This window comes from Grus americana, chromosome 14 (genome assembly GCF_028858705.1).
Source record: "Grus americana isolate bGruAme1 chromosome 14, bGruAme1.mat, whole genome shotgun sequence".
In the NCBI taxonomy this organism is placed as follows: domain Eukaryota; kingdom Metazoa; phylum Chordata; class Aves; order Gruiformes; family Gruidae; genus Grus; species Grus americana.
This window is the reverse complement of record NC_072865.1, coordinates 3,513,856-3,534,906: the sequence shown is the minus strand read 5'-3', so window position 1 is coordinate 3,534,906 and position 21,051 is coordinate 3,513,856. Positions and strand designations below refer to the sequence as shown.

Sequence of the window (21,051 nt, the reverse complement as noted above, 5' to 3'; positions counted from 1 at the left end):
TCACTGTAATCTAGGACAGGGCTTGGGGATTCGGTAACGTCTGTATTTAATGCAGACAGCAGTAATAACACTGAAACGAGGCATGCTCCGGTCAGGCTTCGGGACTTTGATCCAAGGAACTCCCAGCCCCCTAAAATATACAGGAGTCACTGGGACAACATGTGTTGGTCCAGGAGGGACTGAACCTCTCCTTCCCACGAGCCCAGGTCCAGCTCAGCTTTGCAAAGCCCCAGGTCCTTGGTGGATCAGCAGCCGGCTCGGCACAGTGGTCTTACAGGACAAAGCTCAAAGCTGTTGAGAAAAAAAAAATAAAAATCCTCCAACTGCCATGAATATTCCTGTTGCAAAGAGCTGCCTGAGCAGCCGGGGACGGCGCGTAAGCCTTCATTAAAGTCGCGTTACACAAGCTGCTCGCGGAACAGCCGGCTGCAACAGGTGATAGCCTGACACAGGGCCAGCCGGGGATGCTCGGGACGGCGGGAGAAAGGAGCCGCTATTTTTAGCCTGGCATAAAAGCGGAAAGATTAATGCTCTGTGTGCGTATCAAAGGAGTGGCCTGAACAGGTCATTCACTGTACTGACAGCCACGGAAATGCACTTAGTCTGATAAGGATGCTGACGGTGACTGGAGAAATCTCTTTGGGTTATCTATAATGCGGCACATACGACACCGCCCGCTGAGAGCCGAGCCGCCGCACTCCCGGTGCCGCCGCCGTGTCGGACGCAGCGCTCACCCAAGCCCCGACGTGCGTGTGCAGCCTCTGCTTCCTAGTGCCGGTATTCATGGAAAAGGGTTTTTGCTGAACCTGACGCTCAGAGATGGGAGACGAGTGACTCTCCTTGGGTCACGCAGCCGCCCGCCGAACGCGACCGAACCCCCCAAAACCCGGACGGGCACCTAGGCTGTCAGGTCCTGGCTTTGTGCAGATGATGTGGAGATCACAGGCAGCTTCACGGGGTCACTGATGGTAACAGCACTGCCAGCGCGAAAACTCGATGTCCAGCCCATCCTAACACCGTGCTGTTAAACGGAGTTTGCTTTGGTTTAACGGGAACTGGACTTTACAGAGCGACTCTTTGCTTTTCACCACGTCACCGATGATGGAAGATCAAGCTAATTAGGATACAAAGATCTAACGGCGTGCTCCACATGCTCGCTGGCGCTCGGTTAAAAGGTGTGAACGTGCCAAGGCAGTGATGGCGGGTGCCTCCCCCCGTCCGGAAACACTTGTTTTGGGGAGGGTTGGTCGAGTGCTGCAGCATTCGGCTACCGCAGCTCCGCGCTGCCTGCACAGCCCCTATCTCACTGCAGTTTGCTTCCCTTACTCACTGTTAGTCCTATAAGGAGTAAGTATTAATATGAAAAGTAATCTTCTTAAGAAAACCATTACACTTTACTTTTGGAGCTTCCTCTTCATGGGCAGGACCCCGTGCCCCCCCGCTGATCCGGCAGCACGGGCTGGCATCGCCCGGGGTTAATTCGGACTTGGGGTTGCTGGAACATGTTTGTGCCGTATTCTCACCATTTCAAACACCAGCAAACAGAGGAGGTTGGAAATGAAGAAACTGCCTGAAGACGGCACCTGGCAAAGAACTTCTAACCCCAAAACCTGCTGTCTGTAACCGAGGGAAGAGATGAAAAATGGAAGATGCCCCGCATGGCCCACTGAGCCCCTTGGCGTGAAACCTGCCCCTAACCAGGCTCTGAGGCGGACGCAGCCACGGAGGAGCGAAGTCCATCAGCCGGAGCCTCCCCGGGCGATGCCCACGCGAGGGGGACACGGTGCCCATCAGCCCCAGGAGGACGAACGCGGCCATCGAGACCTTAGCCACAGACTGCGCACACCCAGTGATGGGCAGAGCCGGTGAGGCTGAAACCTGACCTAGGGCACCTCATTGGAAAGCAAAAACTGCGGGTTTGGATCTGGCTCCTATTACACTCATTTTCTACTGACATGAATTTTATGACTTTAGCGTAGCTACGCCTGATTTGCACCGGTGATTCCAGCGCCAGGTCTGCACCTCCGCAGGAACAGCAGTGCCGTTCGGCGGGACGCTTTGTCCTGTGGGGTGGCTCCGAGCCGTGACTCCAATACCTGCTGCCCAACAGTGCCTTGGAAATAACTGCAAAATTATTTTTTTATACAGCGAGCAGCTTGTATAACCCTACAAAGACCTGCTGGAAGCCCGGTCCAGATCAAACCCCTGACTCATCCGCTGCACTCAGTTAAACAGGAGGCTGTTATGGCTCGCTAACGATCCAGAACCATACGGAGAGGCTATGTCTGTTCATATGACTGTTCCTCCCGCCCCGAGGGGTGCAGGCAGCTGCCGGGTGCCCGGGGCTCACACAGGACACCCCAAGCCTCTGCAAAGACCAAGCAGGACGCGATGCCCGGAGGTGTGCAGCCTCCCGTCGGTTCCCGGATTTGCTTTAGTGGGTAAAATCATGTTTCTAAAAAAGCAAGCCGTTCCTGCCTGACACATGCTAGCACACCTGCAAAGAGCTTTTCAGTGTTCAGATATAAAGATCAATGACTGCAGAGACAGTTGCCTTGGGCTAGGAGAAACGGTGGAAGGAAGAGAGCCTACAATTTAATACAAGAGAGCAATCCTTTGGAAAAAGCCATGCCCTGATTTATAGCAATACAGAAAACAGACCATGCTGTGCACCCCTCCTCATCTACAATAACATCAAGAAAACTGGAGCCCAGAAAGCTGTAAGCTTTGTGCTGCTTTGTGCTCCATACTGCACTGCAGAAACAACTAGGAAAAAAGGAACAAACCACGGAGGCCGCCCTGGCCAGCACCTCCTGCCCATCGCCCGCTGGGCTCCAAGAGCTGGGGCTGGCAGCGATGTCATCAGGGCTTCGCTTGCACGCAGGACCAGGGCTTGCTCCCTTCGGAAATATCCGTGTTCCCAAATAGCTGCTTGGTGGAAAAAGAAAAGCCCCGGCTGGGTCGTGAGGATGTCTGCACACGTACCACCAACTCGCACAATTTCTGCGGTGAATTTTGCATGATGTGCTAATATTATTCATGTCCTGGGTTCAGGCATCAGTGATCCCATGGGAACAAAGCCTCCCTTCTTATTTATAGTCTTGCTTTCTAGTTTTCCTCTCCTATTCCAGCCTCAGGAATGGTGGGAAAGATGCAGGACTTCCTACCTGCTTCAGGACACCAAGACATCGCCCGTGGTGCAGGACGTAGGAGATAAGGGATGCCCACGGATTGTCACTGGGGCCGTGCTGGGCAGCAGGTGCCTGGAGGAGTCTGGCAACACACAGGTACATGCTCAGGGAGATGGTTTTCTAAAGTCTGGTGAAAATACCCATTCCTCACCCTCGGTGAGAGCCAGCGGTGCGGCCGTGCTGTGCCCTGGCATCTGCTTTGGCTTGGGAGAGCACCCGCACCCCCTACTGCTGATGGCATCAACGCGGCCGCCCAGGCGCTCCATTGATTTTTCCTTTCTCGGAGAGAAAGCAAGAGTCAAGCTCTTAATTACCTCAATTACCAGTTTTCCTGTTTCCCTTTATCTGTATCAAAGGGCTTCTGTTGGCTTGTGTAGAAAATTTTCTCCTTTTTAAGAAAGCGGCAGTCAGGTAAACAGCAAAAGCAGTGCTAGGAAATTAATTACTGGGGCATTTGTGAGGCTGAGAACTCATCAGCCCAGCTCGTTTGCGCTGACCTGCCGTCTCCATCAGGGCCAACTCCTATACGAGCAGATCTCCACAGCACGGGAGGAATTTCATATGTCTTCAATGGTTTTTCCCGTTCCCCCAGAGTTTTGATGCTTTAGTTTTTAATCCCTAGACTCGGTTCAAAGAGGGTGAGAGATGCTTAGCCCCATGCTGTATCAGCCCTGGCATGTTCCAAATAAATGGTGACGGTGACACATGAGCATCCTTGGCAGCTCCCTACAGCAGCCGACCCCATGCAGGGCATGTCCCACCAACCCACCCAGAGTGAGTCTGCATGAAAAGCAAGAACATGCTCCAAAGAGCCCCAAACCATCTCTCTCAAACCTAAACTAGAGCAAAAGAGTCTTGGGTAGCAAGCGATGTGTTATGGAGCATGTGGACAAGACAAGATCCTGAGCTTCCCAGGCTCTGTGATGTGCACGGCGTGTTGAGAGAAGAGAAAGTCTCGAGCGTGACCCTGGGCTGGGGACGGAAAGCGTCACGAGGCCAGGGTGGCTCATACCCCAACGGGGAATGTCTCAAACGCACCAGGATGGGCAGGTGGCAGAGGATAAATAATGCCAAAGTGGGAAATGAAAACATGACAGGAAGTAACGGCATGGCCTGAAAGTTCATCAGTACAACTTAGGTGTGTTACAGAGAATCAGGACCCTACCACAGCAACACAAGGATCTCCTTCACAAAAAAATTCAAGCAGAAATAGCTTCGCTGGACCTTGAAGCTTTACTCAGGTAAAAAGCCCCTTCTACTGAAAGTAAAAAAGAAACAGTGCGTTGCTGAGGAGCACAGCAAGCACCGTGCTCCCCAAATGATGCTGTTCTTGGGTCAAAAACGCTGTCCTGAGCAACATCTTCTCAGGTGTGCTACCAAACAGCTCAGAGAGCCCCGAGGTGCCCTGGCCCTCTGCCCTGTGTGTGCTCTTCAACACCATCCCCACCCCACCCTGAAGTGACCCCCGAAGCCCTCCTTGCCCCCCCAGCCCCTACGGTGGAGGAGGATGCAGTGCTGGGAAGGAGCTGCCCGGCTCTGCGGTGGCACAACAGCTTTACCTGCATCTGAGCACCGTCCTGGAGCACCCAAACACAGCAGACCCACAACCAGGAGATAAGTCACTTCTCGCCGATCCAGGGTGAGCAGCTGGTGGGTTTGGTTGCCCTCCTTAGCCAGAGCACTCCAGCAAGGCGGCTTCCCATCAGCACCTCGCTGCTGCCCCGACGACCCGGGACAGGGCAGTGTGCAGCCTCTCTGTGCAATGCACTACTGAGGTGAGTTGTGTTCCAAGCAGGGCTTGGTGGGACCACACGCCTTCCCATCGCAGCTACCAGTACTGGCGTTCACCGGTGATGTGCCACCACCGAGATGCTGCGGCTCTCCCCACACCATCACGGCAAAGCATCACGGAGGCGAAGCCAAGTGCCAAGTGCCAAGTGCCGAACCATTTGCAGAAGCTCGATTACACTGGAGGAGCATTTACTTCTATCCAGCCAGCCAAAGACATGGCATTTTAAGAAAAAAAATATCTGTACCAATCAAGGGCTTATTTAAATGAAGGGCTGAAAATTGGGATCAGCCTGAAAAGTACAACAAACCTGAGGCCGTTAGTCTGAAAGTGGGTCTCAAGGGCACTTGAGGAAAAGGAGTAAGTGGACCCAAACACTCTTGAGGATCACATCTATCCCTGGAGAAGATTACGCAGTAATAAAATATACTCAGCAAATTCCCATGGTTAATCATCTCTGTAAACTGAATGCTTCACTTGACTGAAGGGAGAAGGCATTTTTTTCCATACGCTCTCTTTTAATATACTAGAGAGAAATAATTAATCCTGCGTAGCATTTCTCTTCTGAAAATACTTCATTTTATTACAAGGAAGGCTTTAGCCAGTCATCTTTTCTTTACCTACGTCCAGTCTAAATCAATCTTGTCCAGTGTCCATAAATAAATCAGCTTAGGAAAGTCAGTGGAAAGATAACTCTGCCAGCAACCTTCGGCGGATGCTGATACTGTTGTTACTGCCAGCTCCGCTTGCGGGGGAATTCTCCTGCAGCACACAACGACTTTAAAAAGGTAATTTAAAGGGATGATTTTCATTTTCTGTTTATTACAATAGTATCTAGCAGGCCATTTGGACCAGATGCCCGATCTTCTTATGAACTTAAGCTAATAGATATTATAGGCACTATTGCTTCTCAATTGCGGAGCGGAATTTAAGATGAAGATGTTAGAAAAAGAGCCTCGTGGCGTAAGGGTGAAGGACGGGGTTGTAGAGGTGGTGGTGGATGGTCACAGCAATGAGCTGCAACCCACAAACAAGATTTTGTGACCTTCAGTGTACCCAGGTCCAGATTTACCATGTTACAACTGCTTATTCCACTTTTACGGCTTCTATGAAAGTCTGTAAAACCATGAGCTAAAATCTATGCTCCCAAAGCTGGGTTCAAAGAAGAAAGGGAATGCCAAGAAGATATTAAATGGGTTAGGTTTTAAATTAACTGGCCAGATGTTTAGACCGGTATGCAAGCTGGCTAGAGCAGCTGGATGAGCCTCAAGGCATCTTCAGGACCCAGGTCTTGGTGCTAACGGGTGCTTCGGGTGCCTGTGTGCTTCACCACTCCCCTCCGCAACTGAAGATGCTGCAGGCAACATCGGGGACATCCCAGTTACCACTTCGAGAGCTCACGGGCCTACGGGCACCCTGCTGTCACCCCTGGCACAAGCCACTGGCAGGAGACTCGAAACCAGAGTCCTGGGACCCCGCGGGAGGGACCACTGGTACCCAGCGCCTGCCAACGCGTCCTCCTGTGTGATGGAGCAGAGAAAGGGCTGGAGGCAGCTGGTCCCGGGGAGGAGAGCGGTGACACAGTGCGTCTGGGCAGGCCGCTGGCACCAAACCCTTGTGTTCGAAAACAAACAAGAACCTCAACAGAATTAAAGCCCCGTTTTTAGCGGGCACTGCTGGGACCGCTTTGTTCAGAAAAGTAAGAATTTGCAGTATTTCCTTATTGGCTGCTGGAGCCAAAACCCCTCAGGACTTGGCAACAGCCTTTGCAAATCCACAAAAATTCCTACGTACATAACAGAGCGGCTGCAGGTGCAGGGCTCAGCCCGAGGGCGAAAGGCGGGTCCGGGAAAGGGGACCTGCAGTGGCTGTCCCGTCTGGTGGCCTGGTCTGCCACCCCGCTTCGTGCTGTCCGTAGGCTATCCTCATGTCAGGGGCTACAAGCACGTTTCTAGCAAAAATAGTTGACGGACGTAACGTAACATCAACCCTTCCCGTGTACATCCGTGCTCAAGCAAGCAGCCTGGTGTATGCGCAGGGTTCATCACCGCTGCTGCTGATGGGCGCGATGGACGGCTGGGCTGGCACTACCCCCTGGCATAACCTAAACCTTCAGTAAACCGCTTTTCCCAAAAACCTGCGCAGGTGGAAAACACTTTGTTCAGCTCCGAAGCTCTCGTTTCAGCTTCGTGCTGCTGTTTTGGGAGAACAAAGCAGCTGGATTTGGCCTCAGGAGGATCCACCAAGCTCCTGTAACAGAAGCATCCGTGCCCAGAAGGCACCCCCGGCTCAGCCTCCCGAAGGTCCCTTTGTGTCACCCAAGCAGCACTCGGGATGCTCAGGAAGGGGTTAAGGCTGCTTGCAGCAGCGTCCTGCCCTCCGGGTACCAGCAGCCAGTGAGTGTGGCTCCAGGTGACGTAATGCCTGGGTAATGCCTGGGTGGCTGCTGCGGGCTGCACACCCCATCCCTCCTGCGCTGCAGCTGTGTCAGGGACCCCGGGATGCATCAGGGACCCCGAGATGCGCCAGAGACCCCGAGATGTGTCAGGGACCATGGCATCCTCTGCCAGGCAGGGACCGGCTCAGGACAGCGCAGCTCAGCTACACCCACCATCCCTTTAGCTGTTGTTTTTTCCAGCTGAACCCCAGATGCTCGGCGCTTTCCAAGCAGTGAATATTAGAAATTATCATTATCAGCTTTTAAAACGCCCTCAGCGATCTGGAGCGTACGGCGACCGGCGCCGCGCAGCTCCGCAGGGTGCAGCCCCATCACAGCCTCGCCGCCCACGGTTGCCGACACCGTGCCCACGTCTCAGCTGGGAAACTCCTTCTGTTTCCAGGGTCTCGCTGTTTGGGTTTGGAAATCCCCCTGTGACAATTCCATTTCTGTGCAAAATGTCAAGGACCGGGTAGGGTGGCCCCTCGTGTGCTGCTGGCAGTTGAAGATTTTGAGAGGCAGGTTCTGGAGGTTTTACAGAAATGTAGCTGAAGCTCCAAATTGCAATTAACAGGTGCAATAAGAAAAATGCTCCATTTTCCCCTCTCCGTGTAGTATCTCCTCCAGTAACAGCTTGTAACCAGAATGGGTCCTTCCAGGCCTCTGGAATAATGTAATCCTCTAAGGAGAAAGTGATTCACTCTTCTTTGATGTGATAAAAAGAGGAAAACAAGTGAACAGGAGGCACTAAACAGCCATCTTGTTAAACCCAGACAGCTTTTCCAATTTCGTTTCTGAGCTGTTTATCACCATATAAAAAGCCTGATACTCAGCAGACTAGATAAAGACCAGAGCGTTGATGTCCCTGTCTTTCTCACATTTATATTCCAGCCTAAATCTCACCGAGATTTAGCTCAACAAATGAATTATTTCTCAACTCTGATTCACTGCCCAGAAAATCACGGGAAGAGAAGGGACCTGGTAAAGAAGTGCCCAGGTGCAGCGCTGGGAAGTTGCAGAGCGGCGTCTGCGGAGGAGAGGACGGGCACCATTTCACAGCGGGGTTCATCTGCACAACTTCTGTGCACAAGAAAACCACGGCTGCAGGGACAGACAGCGATGGCCAGGCAGCGGTTTGCTGGTGGGCTGGCTGGAACAACAAAACGCAGATGTTTTTCTGCTTGACTAGACAAAAGCAGCGTCTGGGCTGCGAGCAAATACGCAATATAATTTTTGATGCCGTGCAAGGATCTTCCTCATATTCCTTTCCCCTCTGTGCCGTTCAGCTTTAACAGCGGCATGGAAGGCAGCAGGAGGGGACTCTGACCCACTGCTGGGAGGAGGCGCAGCCTGTGCAGCTCTTCTGACTCCGAAATCCACCAAAACACGGCGGCCCCGACCCCAGGGCAGCTGCAGAGGATGCTCAGGCACAGCATCTGCTCCCCACAGGCGAGCAGGGCAGAGCCAGCACCAGCACCCATGGGTGCTGTTCTCCTTCTCCCAGCGCACCACTGACCTACCCGGCGGCCCTTCAGGGACCCATGTGGCACGCCAACCTTCTCCAACCCCAGCCAGCAGGCTGCGAGTATTCTGCTCATTACCATTTAAGCAATATATATCTTGGAATTGCTCCTAGGGAAGCAAGGGACACCTGAGCGTATGTTTTCTGGATATAAAAAGACAAAAAACGTTGCTTCTTCATGTAACTTAAGCCAAGCTACTAATGTTAAAGCATCTGGAATTAATTATCTCAGCCAGATAACGTTTCCACTATTATTTCAGTAACGCAAACGGCTCCGCTTGTATTTGTATCAACCTACTAACGGGGACCAGAGACAGACTGCACCTGCCACGCTCTGAGCAGGGGCTGCGGGCACGAGTCGCAGCGGATGGGGAATTGGCCAAATCCCCCCGACCCTGCTGCTAACGGAGCTGAGCATCGGAAGGCTCCAAATACAGACAGGGGCACAAAGATGACTATCCTGTGATTAGCACAGTGCCATCACACGGGTCTCCTTACACAAAACCAAGCCAACGAAAGCAAAGCTTTGAGGAATTTGAAAAGGCAGCATCCAGCCTTTTTTAATGCGTTTTGGATCACTGCACTAACGCTGAAACACAGGAGAACAGCGTTGACGCTGAGTCACTTGAAGCAGCGCACAGCCCATCCCACAAAACCAGGAGGGATCCGTCTGCCTCTTGCACCAGCCACGTACTGCTACGCAGCTACGCTTGTCTCGGTGCGTCTTCCAGGTCTTCTTCAAGTGCACTGAAGGAAAAAAAAAAACCAAACCAACCCACCTACCAGCTCTTCTCCACCTCACCAAGGTCCTGGGAAGATGGTAACGCAATGCAGGCTTCACCTCAGTTCAACAGGATTATCCACTCACAGCAGCACCAAAACCAAGCAGCTATTCCCGCTGCCGGGCTGTCCTGGTCCTCCCATCACTCTGAAGAGCACTTAATATGTTTCTTGTCTTGTTCAATGGGGACACAAGGTGCACTAAATCACCGAGAGGCGATTTAATTACTGCTGCGGTTGCAAGCAGCGGCAATCAGATCTGCTACGGTCTGCCCAGCTATACACCAGATTCATGGCTCTGGACGGAGAGCGGAGGTGACGGAGCAAGATGCGGAGGCTCCCGAGGCGGTACCAAACCGGAGTTTGCCCTGAGAGCCGTAAAACTCGTTACGGAGCAGTGGGAATCAAGCCCGCTTATTCTATACATTTACTGCTGAAATACACTTGACTTTCTGTGTGCTTGATCCAGTATAAACCACAGGCATCCACTGGGAGGATTAGCAAACATTTAAAATAAAAGTCCAAGTGGCTCGGTACTAGGTAAGAACAGCCTGGATTAACACGTTTCCGTAGCAAACTAATAAAGGTGAGGACTTGCTGAAAGCCCACACGAGAACTTGTCAGGCAGACTGTAAACCAGAAATGATTACGAGTAACAGACAGAGTAAATCAGGCTTATTCCTTCGCGAAGCACTCACGGGGCACACACTAACAACCCTCTGCAGCACCAGTACCACCTTTTGCACTGCCCAGACCCTCGGAACCGCTGAGCCGCTGCGATTCACCCCATCCCAAATCAGCTATCTCAAGGCCCAGCAGAACAGACCCCCCTGCAAACAGCCCGTGTCCCCCCCCGCTGCTCGCAGGGACAGTGGCTGCCGGAGCAGATCCGACTGGAGACCTGCCCTTCCCGCAGCGGGGCTGCACGGGGACCTCACTGATGTTACATCACTGGGGGTTTTTTTTTTTGCCACTGGCCAACCCGTCCTCGCCGCGGCCAGGCGTCACCCCAGGGGTCCCCGGGAGCGGGCAGGGCGTGCAGGCAGCAAGCTTTCCTCTCTCTGCGCTCCCATGTCCCAGGGCTTGTGATCTAAACATTTAGGCCTAGGGCAGTTGGGATTTTTCTCTCTTTTGATCAGAGCAGAGTCTCAGATCTTGAAAGGGAAGCGTACATGTATTTCTGAAGCGTACCAGAATCCAGGCATATTTAAGGGCAGGCAGCCACAAAATGGGGATAACTGACCCAAGAAATAGCCTTTTGTAAAATTGCCAGCATGCCATCTGCAAGCCCCAAACTCACACGTTTTTCACGATGAGCTGAAGAGAAAAAAGAAAAAAAAAGAAAAGAAAAAAAATAAAAAAGAAGGATCATGTTAAAAAAATAAGCTCTGCTCCAAAAGATACACAAACTGCTGCAGAATCCTGCCTGCCCCTTCTGCAGCAAAGCCCAAGGGAAGCTGCTGATGAGTCAACAGCCAGCCTGCATCGCCGACCGAGGAAAGGAAGTCCAATCTCAACACTCGAGAACAAAGTGTGCTGGTTCATACAGTACATGCTGAGAACGAAGCCTCAGAAAGCCCTCCCCGGGCGGAGAGCCGTGCTGCTGCGAGGATACAGCCTGGATGCCATCCAGGGCTCCCGCTGCACGCCGAGGAAGAGGGAGAGGTGAAGTCCAGGCATTGCTGGGACGTCTGCATCGTGCCGGGCCGGCCTGGCCGCAGCTCCTCGGCATCACCGCGCTCCGCACCGCGGCGGATTGCTCCTGGTGTTATTTTCTCCCTTTGCTGGAACCGCTCCCTCCCTGTGCTGGGTGTTCTGGATGCGGCATCCAGCCCCTCCGGGATGAGCCAAGGTGTCTGCTCACTGGGAGCAGAAGGAAAGAAGGGCAGGGATGTGCTCCAGTCCTACACCCATTGCTGGTGCACCAGTTAATTCCTCTCCCCACTCCAGTACGGTCATCTCCAACGCTGCTCCCCGCGAGCAGACCCGCTCTGCGTGCCTCCTCTTGCTCCTTTTGCAATAATGCAAAACCACAACGTGGACATTCCTGCCAACAACTCTGCACCCTCTCCAAGAACTGCTGGACCTCCTGGAGATGTTGGGGCAACTCCTTACGGGACTGGAGTTGACTAAAGAGCAAGACAGCTCGAAGGAGATGAACACCGGGCAGCTCCACATCGTGATCCGAGCACAGCCAGGAGCTGCTTTACCTGCGTGTGTGGCTCTTGGAGGAGAGGGGGCCGGAGGGGACGCGAGGGAGGAGGACACACCAGTGACACAAACACCGCGCCGACGTGGCAGACGGCGTTTGCGCTGGTGCCGCAGCCATCGCCGAGCTGGTACTCGCAGAGGTTGTGCCTTCCTGTTGCCACAGCACTTTCTGTTTTCTGTTAAAACAGGGCCACAGCAACGATGCAAGTATAGATCTGCAACGCCAAGAATATCTGGGAAACCTGCCAGCAAGAAGCAGCCTTCCTGCTCGTCCTCCCGCTGTGTGCGAATTCACAGGAAACAGAATCCACAGCACATACTAATGTGGCTTTAATGCGAGATCCAAGAGGCACCTCTAGATCCTGCCTGCATCCCTGTCAGCCCGGGGAAGGAGCCGCGTGCCAAAAATGTTAAATCATTAAATAAAGGAGGAATTAAAGCCTGTACAGGTGCATAAAATCACACGTAGGTGCCACTGCTTTATGGAGTGATGCTCTCTGCTGAGCGAGCTCGACGCACCACCGTGCACGGCACCGGCATTGCCGCCGGCGGGTAGGGATGAGCCCGAGTCGGGTCCCTGCACACCCGCTCTGCAAAAAGGGCTTCACAGCCTCCTACAACCATCCATGGCAAACCAGCAAGGCCCGCTTTCCCCTTGAGTGTATCATGGTGTGACTGGGAAGACAAAGCTCATCTAAAGCTTCTCCTTCCCACTTACAACAGGAGCGGTACCCGCAGCCCCAGCGCTCTGACACCGCTGCAATAACTCCTTCTGCTACTTTACCTCACATAATCCTTAAACTCAAGTCGTGCTGAGATGCTCCAACATTGCATCCAGCACCCAGCTGCGCCCCCACACCAGCCTGGGCTCTCGTACCTGGTTCTACCACTGACTCACGGTAGAAATCTCCGTGCCTCAGTTTACCCATTCATAAAATAACTGCAGAGCTCACGTGGGCACTGTAAGGCTCATCGCTGGTTCTGGAAAGCCTTTGGCTACAGGCTGTAGCAGAGGTGGGACGTGCTGTCATCGCTGCGATGCAGCGCCATCACCACCCACGTCCCAGGGCGGGTGACCTGCAGACAGGCGGGCAGAGGATGCCAGCCAGCCGCTCCCTCCCTGCCTGCCGGAAGGGGAACGCGCCCCAACTCCTCATTCCCCTGCTCTCATCCGACTGCAAGCGGCTTTCCTCACCACGCCGGAGCCCTTACAGCTTTGGGCAATTCCCAGGCGTGTTACTGTACAAAATAAAACCCTTTTCAGTAGCGACGAGCCAGAAATGATTGTGGCGAAGAAACAGCTGATCTCCTGCGCTGCCTGATAACCCTGGTGTGCGGGTGGCCATCGGCAGCATCCGCGCCTCCCGGGACACCGAGCCAAGAGATGCTGCACCTCTTCCCCCACCGTTTTCCTCGCAACTGCACTGCGATTTGTGCTAACCTGGAAAGGACCCTCGAGTTTAAGGTGGCTCTTAGTGGAGGCATTTTGAGATGGCAGCTTTCTGGGGAAAGCATTCCTTAAAATACTGCCTCACCCCCAGCTTTTGACATTTTGGAGCTCCAGAAAAATAAAATGTTTGAAAAATCTAATTTTCGGCTTTGGAGGCACAAAACCTAGAGGCAAGCTGCGGGTAGGAAGAGCTGGTTTCCAAGCGCCCAGGCGGGAGATGAAAAGAGCAGCAGCGGCTGCGTACAAAGCACCTTTATGAGGGCGAGATCCATCTCTGGAGTGGGAAGCCACTCTCGCACCCTCCGCGGCAAAATCTGCTCGCTGGCGATTGCTCAGCCCAGGAACCAGACCCCTGGGGACGCAGGACGATGGGCTGAGCATTATTCTGCAGGCAGTGCTTGCCTGCTCGCCAGCTCCAGGGGCTCTAGGGGCTTCTCCCCCCTGCCCCCCGCCTCCCTCTAGGAATTTCACATGGAAATGGCTGTCAGGAGTGACAACATTAGGACGGGATTGCCATGGGCAGGATAGTCTGTCACACCCTTGCGTTACACCTTTGAGATGGGAGAAAAGCAAAACACCGCCCCGACAGTGAGGAAGAGCCGCAGCTGCTGGGCTCCAAATTTCCCAGTCTACAAAAAAAAAAAAAATCAGTGCTGGGCTTTTTTTTCAGCAGAGAAAGGAATTTGGATTGCCCATATCCGACACAGGGAGGATGTGTTGGGTTTATGTGAATTTTTTTGAGTAGGGAAAAAGGAGTTTGGAAGCGAAGGAGGCAAGCGGTGCAGAGCCCATGGGGCTCCAGCGAAAGCAGCAGCTCAGGTGGGACCAGCAAGGCACCCGCTCGCTGCTGCCGGGATGGAGATGGGGGCAAATTAAAGCACTTAAATTAGGGAGGTAAACGGAGCTGTAAGGCCTTTCAAGGCAGATGAAATATAGTCATCTGTTGTGAAAAAATGCTTGACATTTCTCCGAAGGAGGGCGAGCTGCAAGAGGGAGTTGTCTAACACTGGAGATACGAAAGGGACCGCAGTCTTCATCTGCCCTTGGCAGTCCGAACGCGCTCTCTGCATCTCTGACTCTCACATCGGTGACCCAAGTGGGAAAACATTGAGGGCAGGGATGCTATCGGAGCGAGAACTGCTCGGGAGGAGCACACCCGCCTCTGCTGTGCCTTCTGGTGTGCATGTGGAGAGATGCTGTCCTGATTAAAAAAAATCTGGCAGTGTCACCGCTTGTCCCCTTGGGACGTGCATCATGGCCACAAACCAGGTGCAACCATTAACGCTGCTGTAAAATGAGCTCTTCATTCCACTCACATCACACTAGCGAAGGCAAAATACCCTCAACAGGCTTCAGTCCGAGGACAAAGCCCTTCAGGCCACGCTTGCTGTCTTGCCAGCAAAGAGAGATGGTTCAGGCAGACAAGACACGGTGCAGGACAGACAGACGGAGCAACAAGAGAAGAAAAGACCTCCAAGGAAGCTAAGGCTGTGGGTCAGCAGCACGATCCCGCAGCAGCCCGGGAGGGGCAGCCTGAGATGAGTTGGGGCACGTGGTAACCCAGAGGGGCTGCAGAAATCCACCGGGAATCAGCTGAGAGCGATGGAGCCACTAACGACTATCTTTGAGAGGTCACTGAGAATAGGTCAGATATCAGAAGATGACGCACATTATCTGCCTTTAAAAATAAAACTCGGGGAAAACCAGTGAAACGCATAAAAAAGCCATCTGTACGAACGCACACAGAAAATAACACGGGACAAGAACCATCCGACATGGGTTGGGACCTCTGCGGTGGGTGGACAGGAGAGGAGCAGATGGGACCATCTTGACTCAGTGAGGCTTCAACGTTACCTATGAGGAGATGCTCCCCGGTGTCCGTGGGGTGTGCCGAGACCTCTGCGGGGCCAGGCTTCCTCATGCAGACATGGGGGTACGCTTGCTTACTCTGCTGAGTTTAACTCTGACGAAGGGGAAGTCACAAGCTCTTTGGAGAGCAAGGCTTGAACTCAAAACGGTGTTGAGGAATTGAAGAAAGAGCTGGAAATATTGCAAGAGGCAATTCATCAAGGGTTATGGAATAGCACCGAGCTTGAGAATAATCAAAGGAGCAAAATAACCCCAAGAATTAGGAAATTCTTCAGAGGAGGATCTGATGGTGGAAGTGAAACCCAAGCTCAAGGTGAGTGGGCAGCGCCAGGCTGCGGTGCAGTGTCTGACGTCCCCTCTGAAGCCCGTGGGCACGTCCCTGTGGTGTCACGGGCAAAACCAGGGGAAGCCTAGAAGATGGTGATAAAACCGTTCACAGCTGCAGAAAACACAACCTTTGATGGAAACTTAAAATGAATGGATCTGTTCAGTCTGGAGGAGAGAGGAGGCACGACAGCGGTCCGAAAAAATGTGAAAGATATTGGGAAAGGGCTGGTGCCGGAGTGGGACAGGGTGGGATGGGGAGCTGGGAGGGATGACCCGCACCAGTGCGTGGGAACAGGCGGGACCCCCCCCGCAAACAAGGGCTTGGAGAAAAGCAGAGGGGCACGTCTGCAGCCCGCCCTGCGCCCCAGCAGCCCCCAGCTCAGAGGTCTGGGATGCACGACGCCATCCCACAGCACGCCGGGAAGCAGTGCCCGCAGGCAGCCCGCGGTTCAGGCTGCTTCTCAGGGGCACCGCCGGCCCAGGCAGCGCCGAGCTATCACTTTTCGGCTGGAAATAGCACTGGTGGGAGCCCTCAGCTGGGGAGCAGAGCGCCCGCGAGTCCCGACTGCAGTCAGCTATCAAAGACAACTAAAAGATATTCCACACAAAGGGGTTTTTCCCCCCCCTTCTCCTTTTTTCTTTTTTTTTTTTTTTCCCAAGGATTAAATCAACTCAACAGCCCCCTTTACAACTTCCCTTTTGATGTGTTCAGACTCATTAAAGTTTCATTTCTTTCTCTGTTTCCCCCGGGGGAGGAAGGGGAGCGTACACAAAAGTTTACTTCAGAAGCAGGGTCGGCAGCTGCAGCAGCAGCTGCTGTTGGACAAGCGGAACCTCCGCTGGGCTTCACGCCCTGCCCGAATCCCTCGGCAAAACGCATCCTCCCGCAGCCGCCCCGTTCCCACGCGCGGCCCCAGCATCACGCCGGCGCGATGCTTTCGCAGGATGCGTGCCCAGCGTTGCACGCCACGAAGTGAGTGGTGTGGGAGCTGCAAAGGTCCCCCCAAACCCTGGGAGTTTTTGGGTCCAACCCTGCAAGTTTTGAGGTCCCTTCCCAACCCGGCCGGTTTCCCACCTGCAGCACCAGACTTTCCCCCACGGCTTCGGCCATCGCCCTGGGATAATCCCCCACGCACAGCGAACGGGTAGCAGCTCCCCCAAGTTTCTTTTTTGCCCAAGCAGCTGTTTAAGTGTCTATTTTAAAACTCAGTTCCCTATTTTAAAATAGCTAACGAGACACCGACCTCGGCCGACAGACATCATCTCCACCAGGTCCAGGAGATGCTTGTCTATTCGCTGGGCTCCTTTTCCAAGCCCTGAATCTCAGCGCGCCCATCACGTTTCCAATACGCACAAACAGCTTACATGGTAAAGAGGGAAGTTTTTAATTTAAGGGCCAACACCTGCACCCCTGCCGTGAAAAACCAGCAGAACAGCCACGTGTTTCTAGACGGAGATGCATCAACCAGCCAGGCAGAAGCTGACGTTCTGGGTGGTTTTCTGTTGGTATTTTTTTTATCCTCCCCTTGATTTTATCAGGTCTTTTTAAAATTCCCCGACCAAGAGAAAACGAGGAGCTGGCCTGCCTGGCAGGGCTCCTCACTGCCACCCGAGAAAAGCCGGGCACGGACAAGAGGGGCTTTCAGAAAGCAGCCGCCACGGCAGGGTGCAGCGGGAGGTCCCCATGTATCCCTGTGCAAGCCTGGGGTCCCGTGCACCCCCTTTACGTGCTCTCCGAGATGGTGTGCACCCTGCCAGGCATGGAGGGGACCCCATAGATGGGACCCCGCTCGCTTACCTGACCACGGGCTCGGGGATGGCCTCGGCGCTCGCCGGCACCTGGACGCCTTTCTCCCACTCCTGTCTCCAGGGATCGGCCAGGACGTAGTACTCGTCGGGGCTCAGCTGGAAGGAGTCGGGGATCTTCATGGCCGTTATCAGATCCGTACGGAAAACCTGCATCGGAAAAAAAACAAACATCCAACAGGCAGGGTGAAGGGGTCCGGCAGGTTTGGCAGAGGCTGGGCGCACGCGCGCCCGGGGAGGGTGCCCTGGGGATACGGTCCCCAAGGGACAGCATGGCGGGTGCCTGCGTCCCTAACAGCACGGCTTCGGGGGGTCACTTTATGTCACCTCCGGGACAAGCGCTGGGCAGGATTTGGGGAGAACAAGGTGTGCAGGCAGGGACTGCCCATGCTTGGCCAGGCAGCACTGAGAGTTTGAGCCCCCCCAAGTGCAAGCTCAGCTGACACAGACCAAAAATTAATATTAAACTAAAGAAATTACAGGCTACTTTCTCTTAGGGGATCAAGGTTTTAACATAGCCACACGAATATCTACTCCAAACGCCAAGGGATGTACAGCAACCGGGCTTCTCCACGTTCAGCCTTGCTGGGGGACATGATGCTGTCTTTGTTCTTGACATGAATGAAGCTGTGGGAAACACAGATCCACCTCACTGCCCCGAGCACCTTCGTGTCCCCATGGCGTCACCTCGCTACCCCGAGCGGGGACAGCCAAAAGCAGAAGGTATCCCAGCAGGGCTCGACTGCTCCAGTGGTGATTGCACACTGAGAAGCCAAAGGCAAAATAAAGCCAGGACGGCTTACGCTAGAGCTGGAAAATATCCAATTAAATGGTGATCTAGGTGCCTGCTTACACACGCACAGCCAAACACACGGAGATTTTTCCCGACCCGATAAAGTTCTTGTGAGATCGATGCTGGACCCCTCCTCTACGAAAATCCTCCAGCCCCTCAGAAAGTGAATGGGCTCGTTCTTCATCTCACTTCTGGCCCTGCAGAGTCTTCCCCCACTACACTACCAATGAAAAACTCATTCCAAAAAAATCCCTCACGGTAAATAAGGTTTTCCATCCAGAGGGTTGCCTGACAGCAATGACTCGAGCAATCCTGCCTCTTGCAGCATAAAAATAAATTGTAAATGAAAATGGATGATTTCTCCTCTCTACCATCTGCTATTAGCTGAAGTAATAACCGACGGTGCCAGCAATCATGCCTGGACACCATCTCGCTCCATCCACTCCATCCCTGCTACTTCTGAGCTACCTTCTGCGGGGCCGGGATGGATCAGGTGTTTTCTTCAGACACAGTTTAATCTGTTCGCGGAGTCTATTCTCCAAATGAGTATTGCTGTGTCAGAACCACAATAAATGATACAATATGGTTTTACACTTTCGGTACAGAGATAACACGCTTTGCAGAGTATTTGGGAAACCAAATCGGCTGAGATACAGCAAACCAGACATTAACTAAGACCACTGAGACCAGTATTTAGGTCAGTTTGTTTAATCCTCAGAGTCTCAGCTGCTAACCCAATTAGAGTTAAATACAATACATAAACAAGCTTTTTCATGTCGGGACCTGTCTGAATTTTATTGGTACCTTCCTCCCGATGCATCTGCTTGGAGACATTTTTCAGTACATCTATATAAACCTGATTTGAGTTGGCCAGACACAGTCTCGGCGCATCCTTCAATAAACATAATTAACAGCTTACATATTACAGTCAGAATTAGGCTCAGTTTGAGAAAGATCAGGTTCCTTCAAGTTTCTATGTGCTACAAGTGCGTGGGTACAGACGCCACTGTAACCTTTTAATACACTGCCAGTGTGAGAAATTTAAAAAAAATAAATAAGATAGATGTTATTAAACAAGAGAAAGGATACGGGAGATGTCATAGTCCTTCCAGTGCTGTGTGTCTGCATATCAAAACAAGCAAAGTAACCCTGCTGTGGCTCGTTTTCTAAACCAGCGTACAAATACGCCCCGTTCTTGACATCCCTGCATTGCCAGGGTCACAACGCGGGCAAACAGCATCTCCGTTACCCAGTTCTGGTGCCCGTCTCGGACGAGGACAACATAAACCCGAGCGAGCCTCCCCACCTCAGACCACTCTGCTTTTGGTGGACAAGATGCTCCCCCGTGTCTGGACCACGCGTGGTCGAGGGCAGCATGGGCGGGGGGGGTCCAGTGCCACCTCCCTGTCCAGCCACCAGCGCTGGGGCAGGAGCATCGCAGCACACCTACACTGCTCCACCTGCAAAACTGTTACAGAAAACGCTATTTTGCAGACACTCGGTCTCAGGATCTGTGGGCAAAGCCAGGTAGGAATGATTTCCAAAGGTGCTGGGCATCCAACAGGTTTTCAAAACTCCCCAGACTGGACCCTGTTGACACCTACGTGCCCTCCACCTCCCTCGTCACCAACTCAGCTGCCTCCTGAGGACAACCCCTTCAATGCCATGGATGCAGGAGCACGGCATCACCCTTTCATGGCACACCAATTTACACGACTCCTCCATGAACCCGCCCAGCGTGGTGCTGGCAGCGCAGGCAGGGCCCCGCAGGCAGGCAGCAGGCACGCTCGTGCTCCCGTTGCAGGGCACAAGACCTGGCAGCCAGCGCAGGAGCGGCGACGGGGGACGTGGGACTGCTCATTCCAGGGCAACTGGCCCCCAGAGAAGTCCAGGTGGGTTGTTACCCTGCCCCGAGAGGTCTCCCCGCTCCCCGGGGCACTGGCACCCACCGCAGCAGTGCCCTTTCCAGAGCCTCACCCCGAACAAGGATCCCCACTTTCTTTTGCAAAGGCAGCATGAGGCGACAGCCCGAGAGGTGACGGGCCCCGTTGTTCCGAGGTAACACGAGGGGTGGGTGGCCACGGCAGGTTTATGTCAACGCCTGGCCCATCACCTTCTTGCTGCCAATGAAGAGGGAGACGGAGGAGCCTGCACCAACGTGTGCCCCGTGTCGTGGAACCAGCCCGGAGAGGAGCCGGCAGCACGGCTGGGGAGCCCTGGTCCCCCCCAAGAGCTGCCATCCACAGGCAGGAAATAAAACAGCTCCATCTGATCCTCGTGGCAGAAACTAAATGGATTTTGCTTTGCTTATAGCTATTACTTAGATAATTTCTTTAGCGCTCTCAGCGGTTTGCTGGGGTCGGGGCTTTGGCGGTCCAGGCGCCCCGGCAGCATCCCACGGGCAGCTGGTCGTGCATCCCACGCTGCTCCGAACCAGCAGGACCAGCCTCACCAATGCTTCCCAACATCCTCGGCAGATGGAAAACCCTCCGGCAAACCGCCACGTGTCTCTCGCAGCCTCTGCGTTGGAAAACGCAGCAACGGGATCAGCCCTGGGTATAATTTCTCCCCTCTGCATGGTGTGGATCCCAGGCTCGTGTTTTCCTGCATTAAGGCTTCCCCAAATTCATCCCTTCTGGCTTTTCAGCTCACATCGGTGTAGAAGCTTAATTTTAATTTTAAGCCAAATAAGCACGATTGTATCTATTTCCCTGAAGATGATAAGGCACATCACAGGCTGGATTTGCAATCTCAGTACTTCATTTATTTAGTCCTTCTTGGAAAACAGATAAGCTCGCCCGTCCAACGGCAGCACGCACACCCGCACTTTATCACGGCGATACCTCTGTCTTTTCATGAAGAACTGGAAATGCTCA

General features: G+C 53.4%; 1 protein-coding gene and 1 long non-coding RNA gene across 5 annotated transcripts in view; one reads left to right on the top strand and one right to left on the bottom strand.

The window, feature by feature from the left end:
- Positions 1-21,051, bottom strand: part of JADE2 (jade family PHD finger 2) — an 83,876-nt gene that overhangs the window by 43,909 nt on the left and 18,916 nt on the right. For 3 of the 4 annotated variants that reach the window (XM_054841360.1, XM_054841362.1, XM_054841361.1), the window contains one exon: positions 17,375-17,532. The exons of the other annotated variant lie outside the window; for it this stretch is intronic. In XM_054841360.1, the coding sequence (XP_054697335.1) occupies positions 17,375-17,532 (158 nt within the window). The remainder of the gene's footprint in view (positions 1-17,374; positions 17,533-21,051) is intronic. 4 annotated transcript variants of the gene reach the window in all.
- Positions 553-12,389, top strand: LOC129212587 (uncharacterized). Its single transcript, XR_008579219.1, has 2 exons — positions 553-5,768; positions 8,309-12,389. It is a non-coding gene; the product is annotated as an uncharacterized LOC129212587 (long non-coding RNA).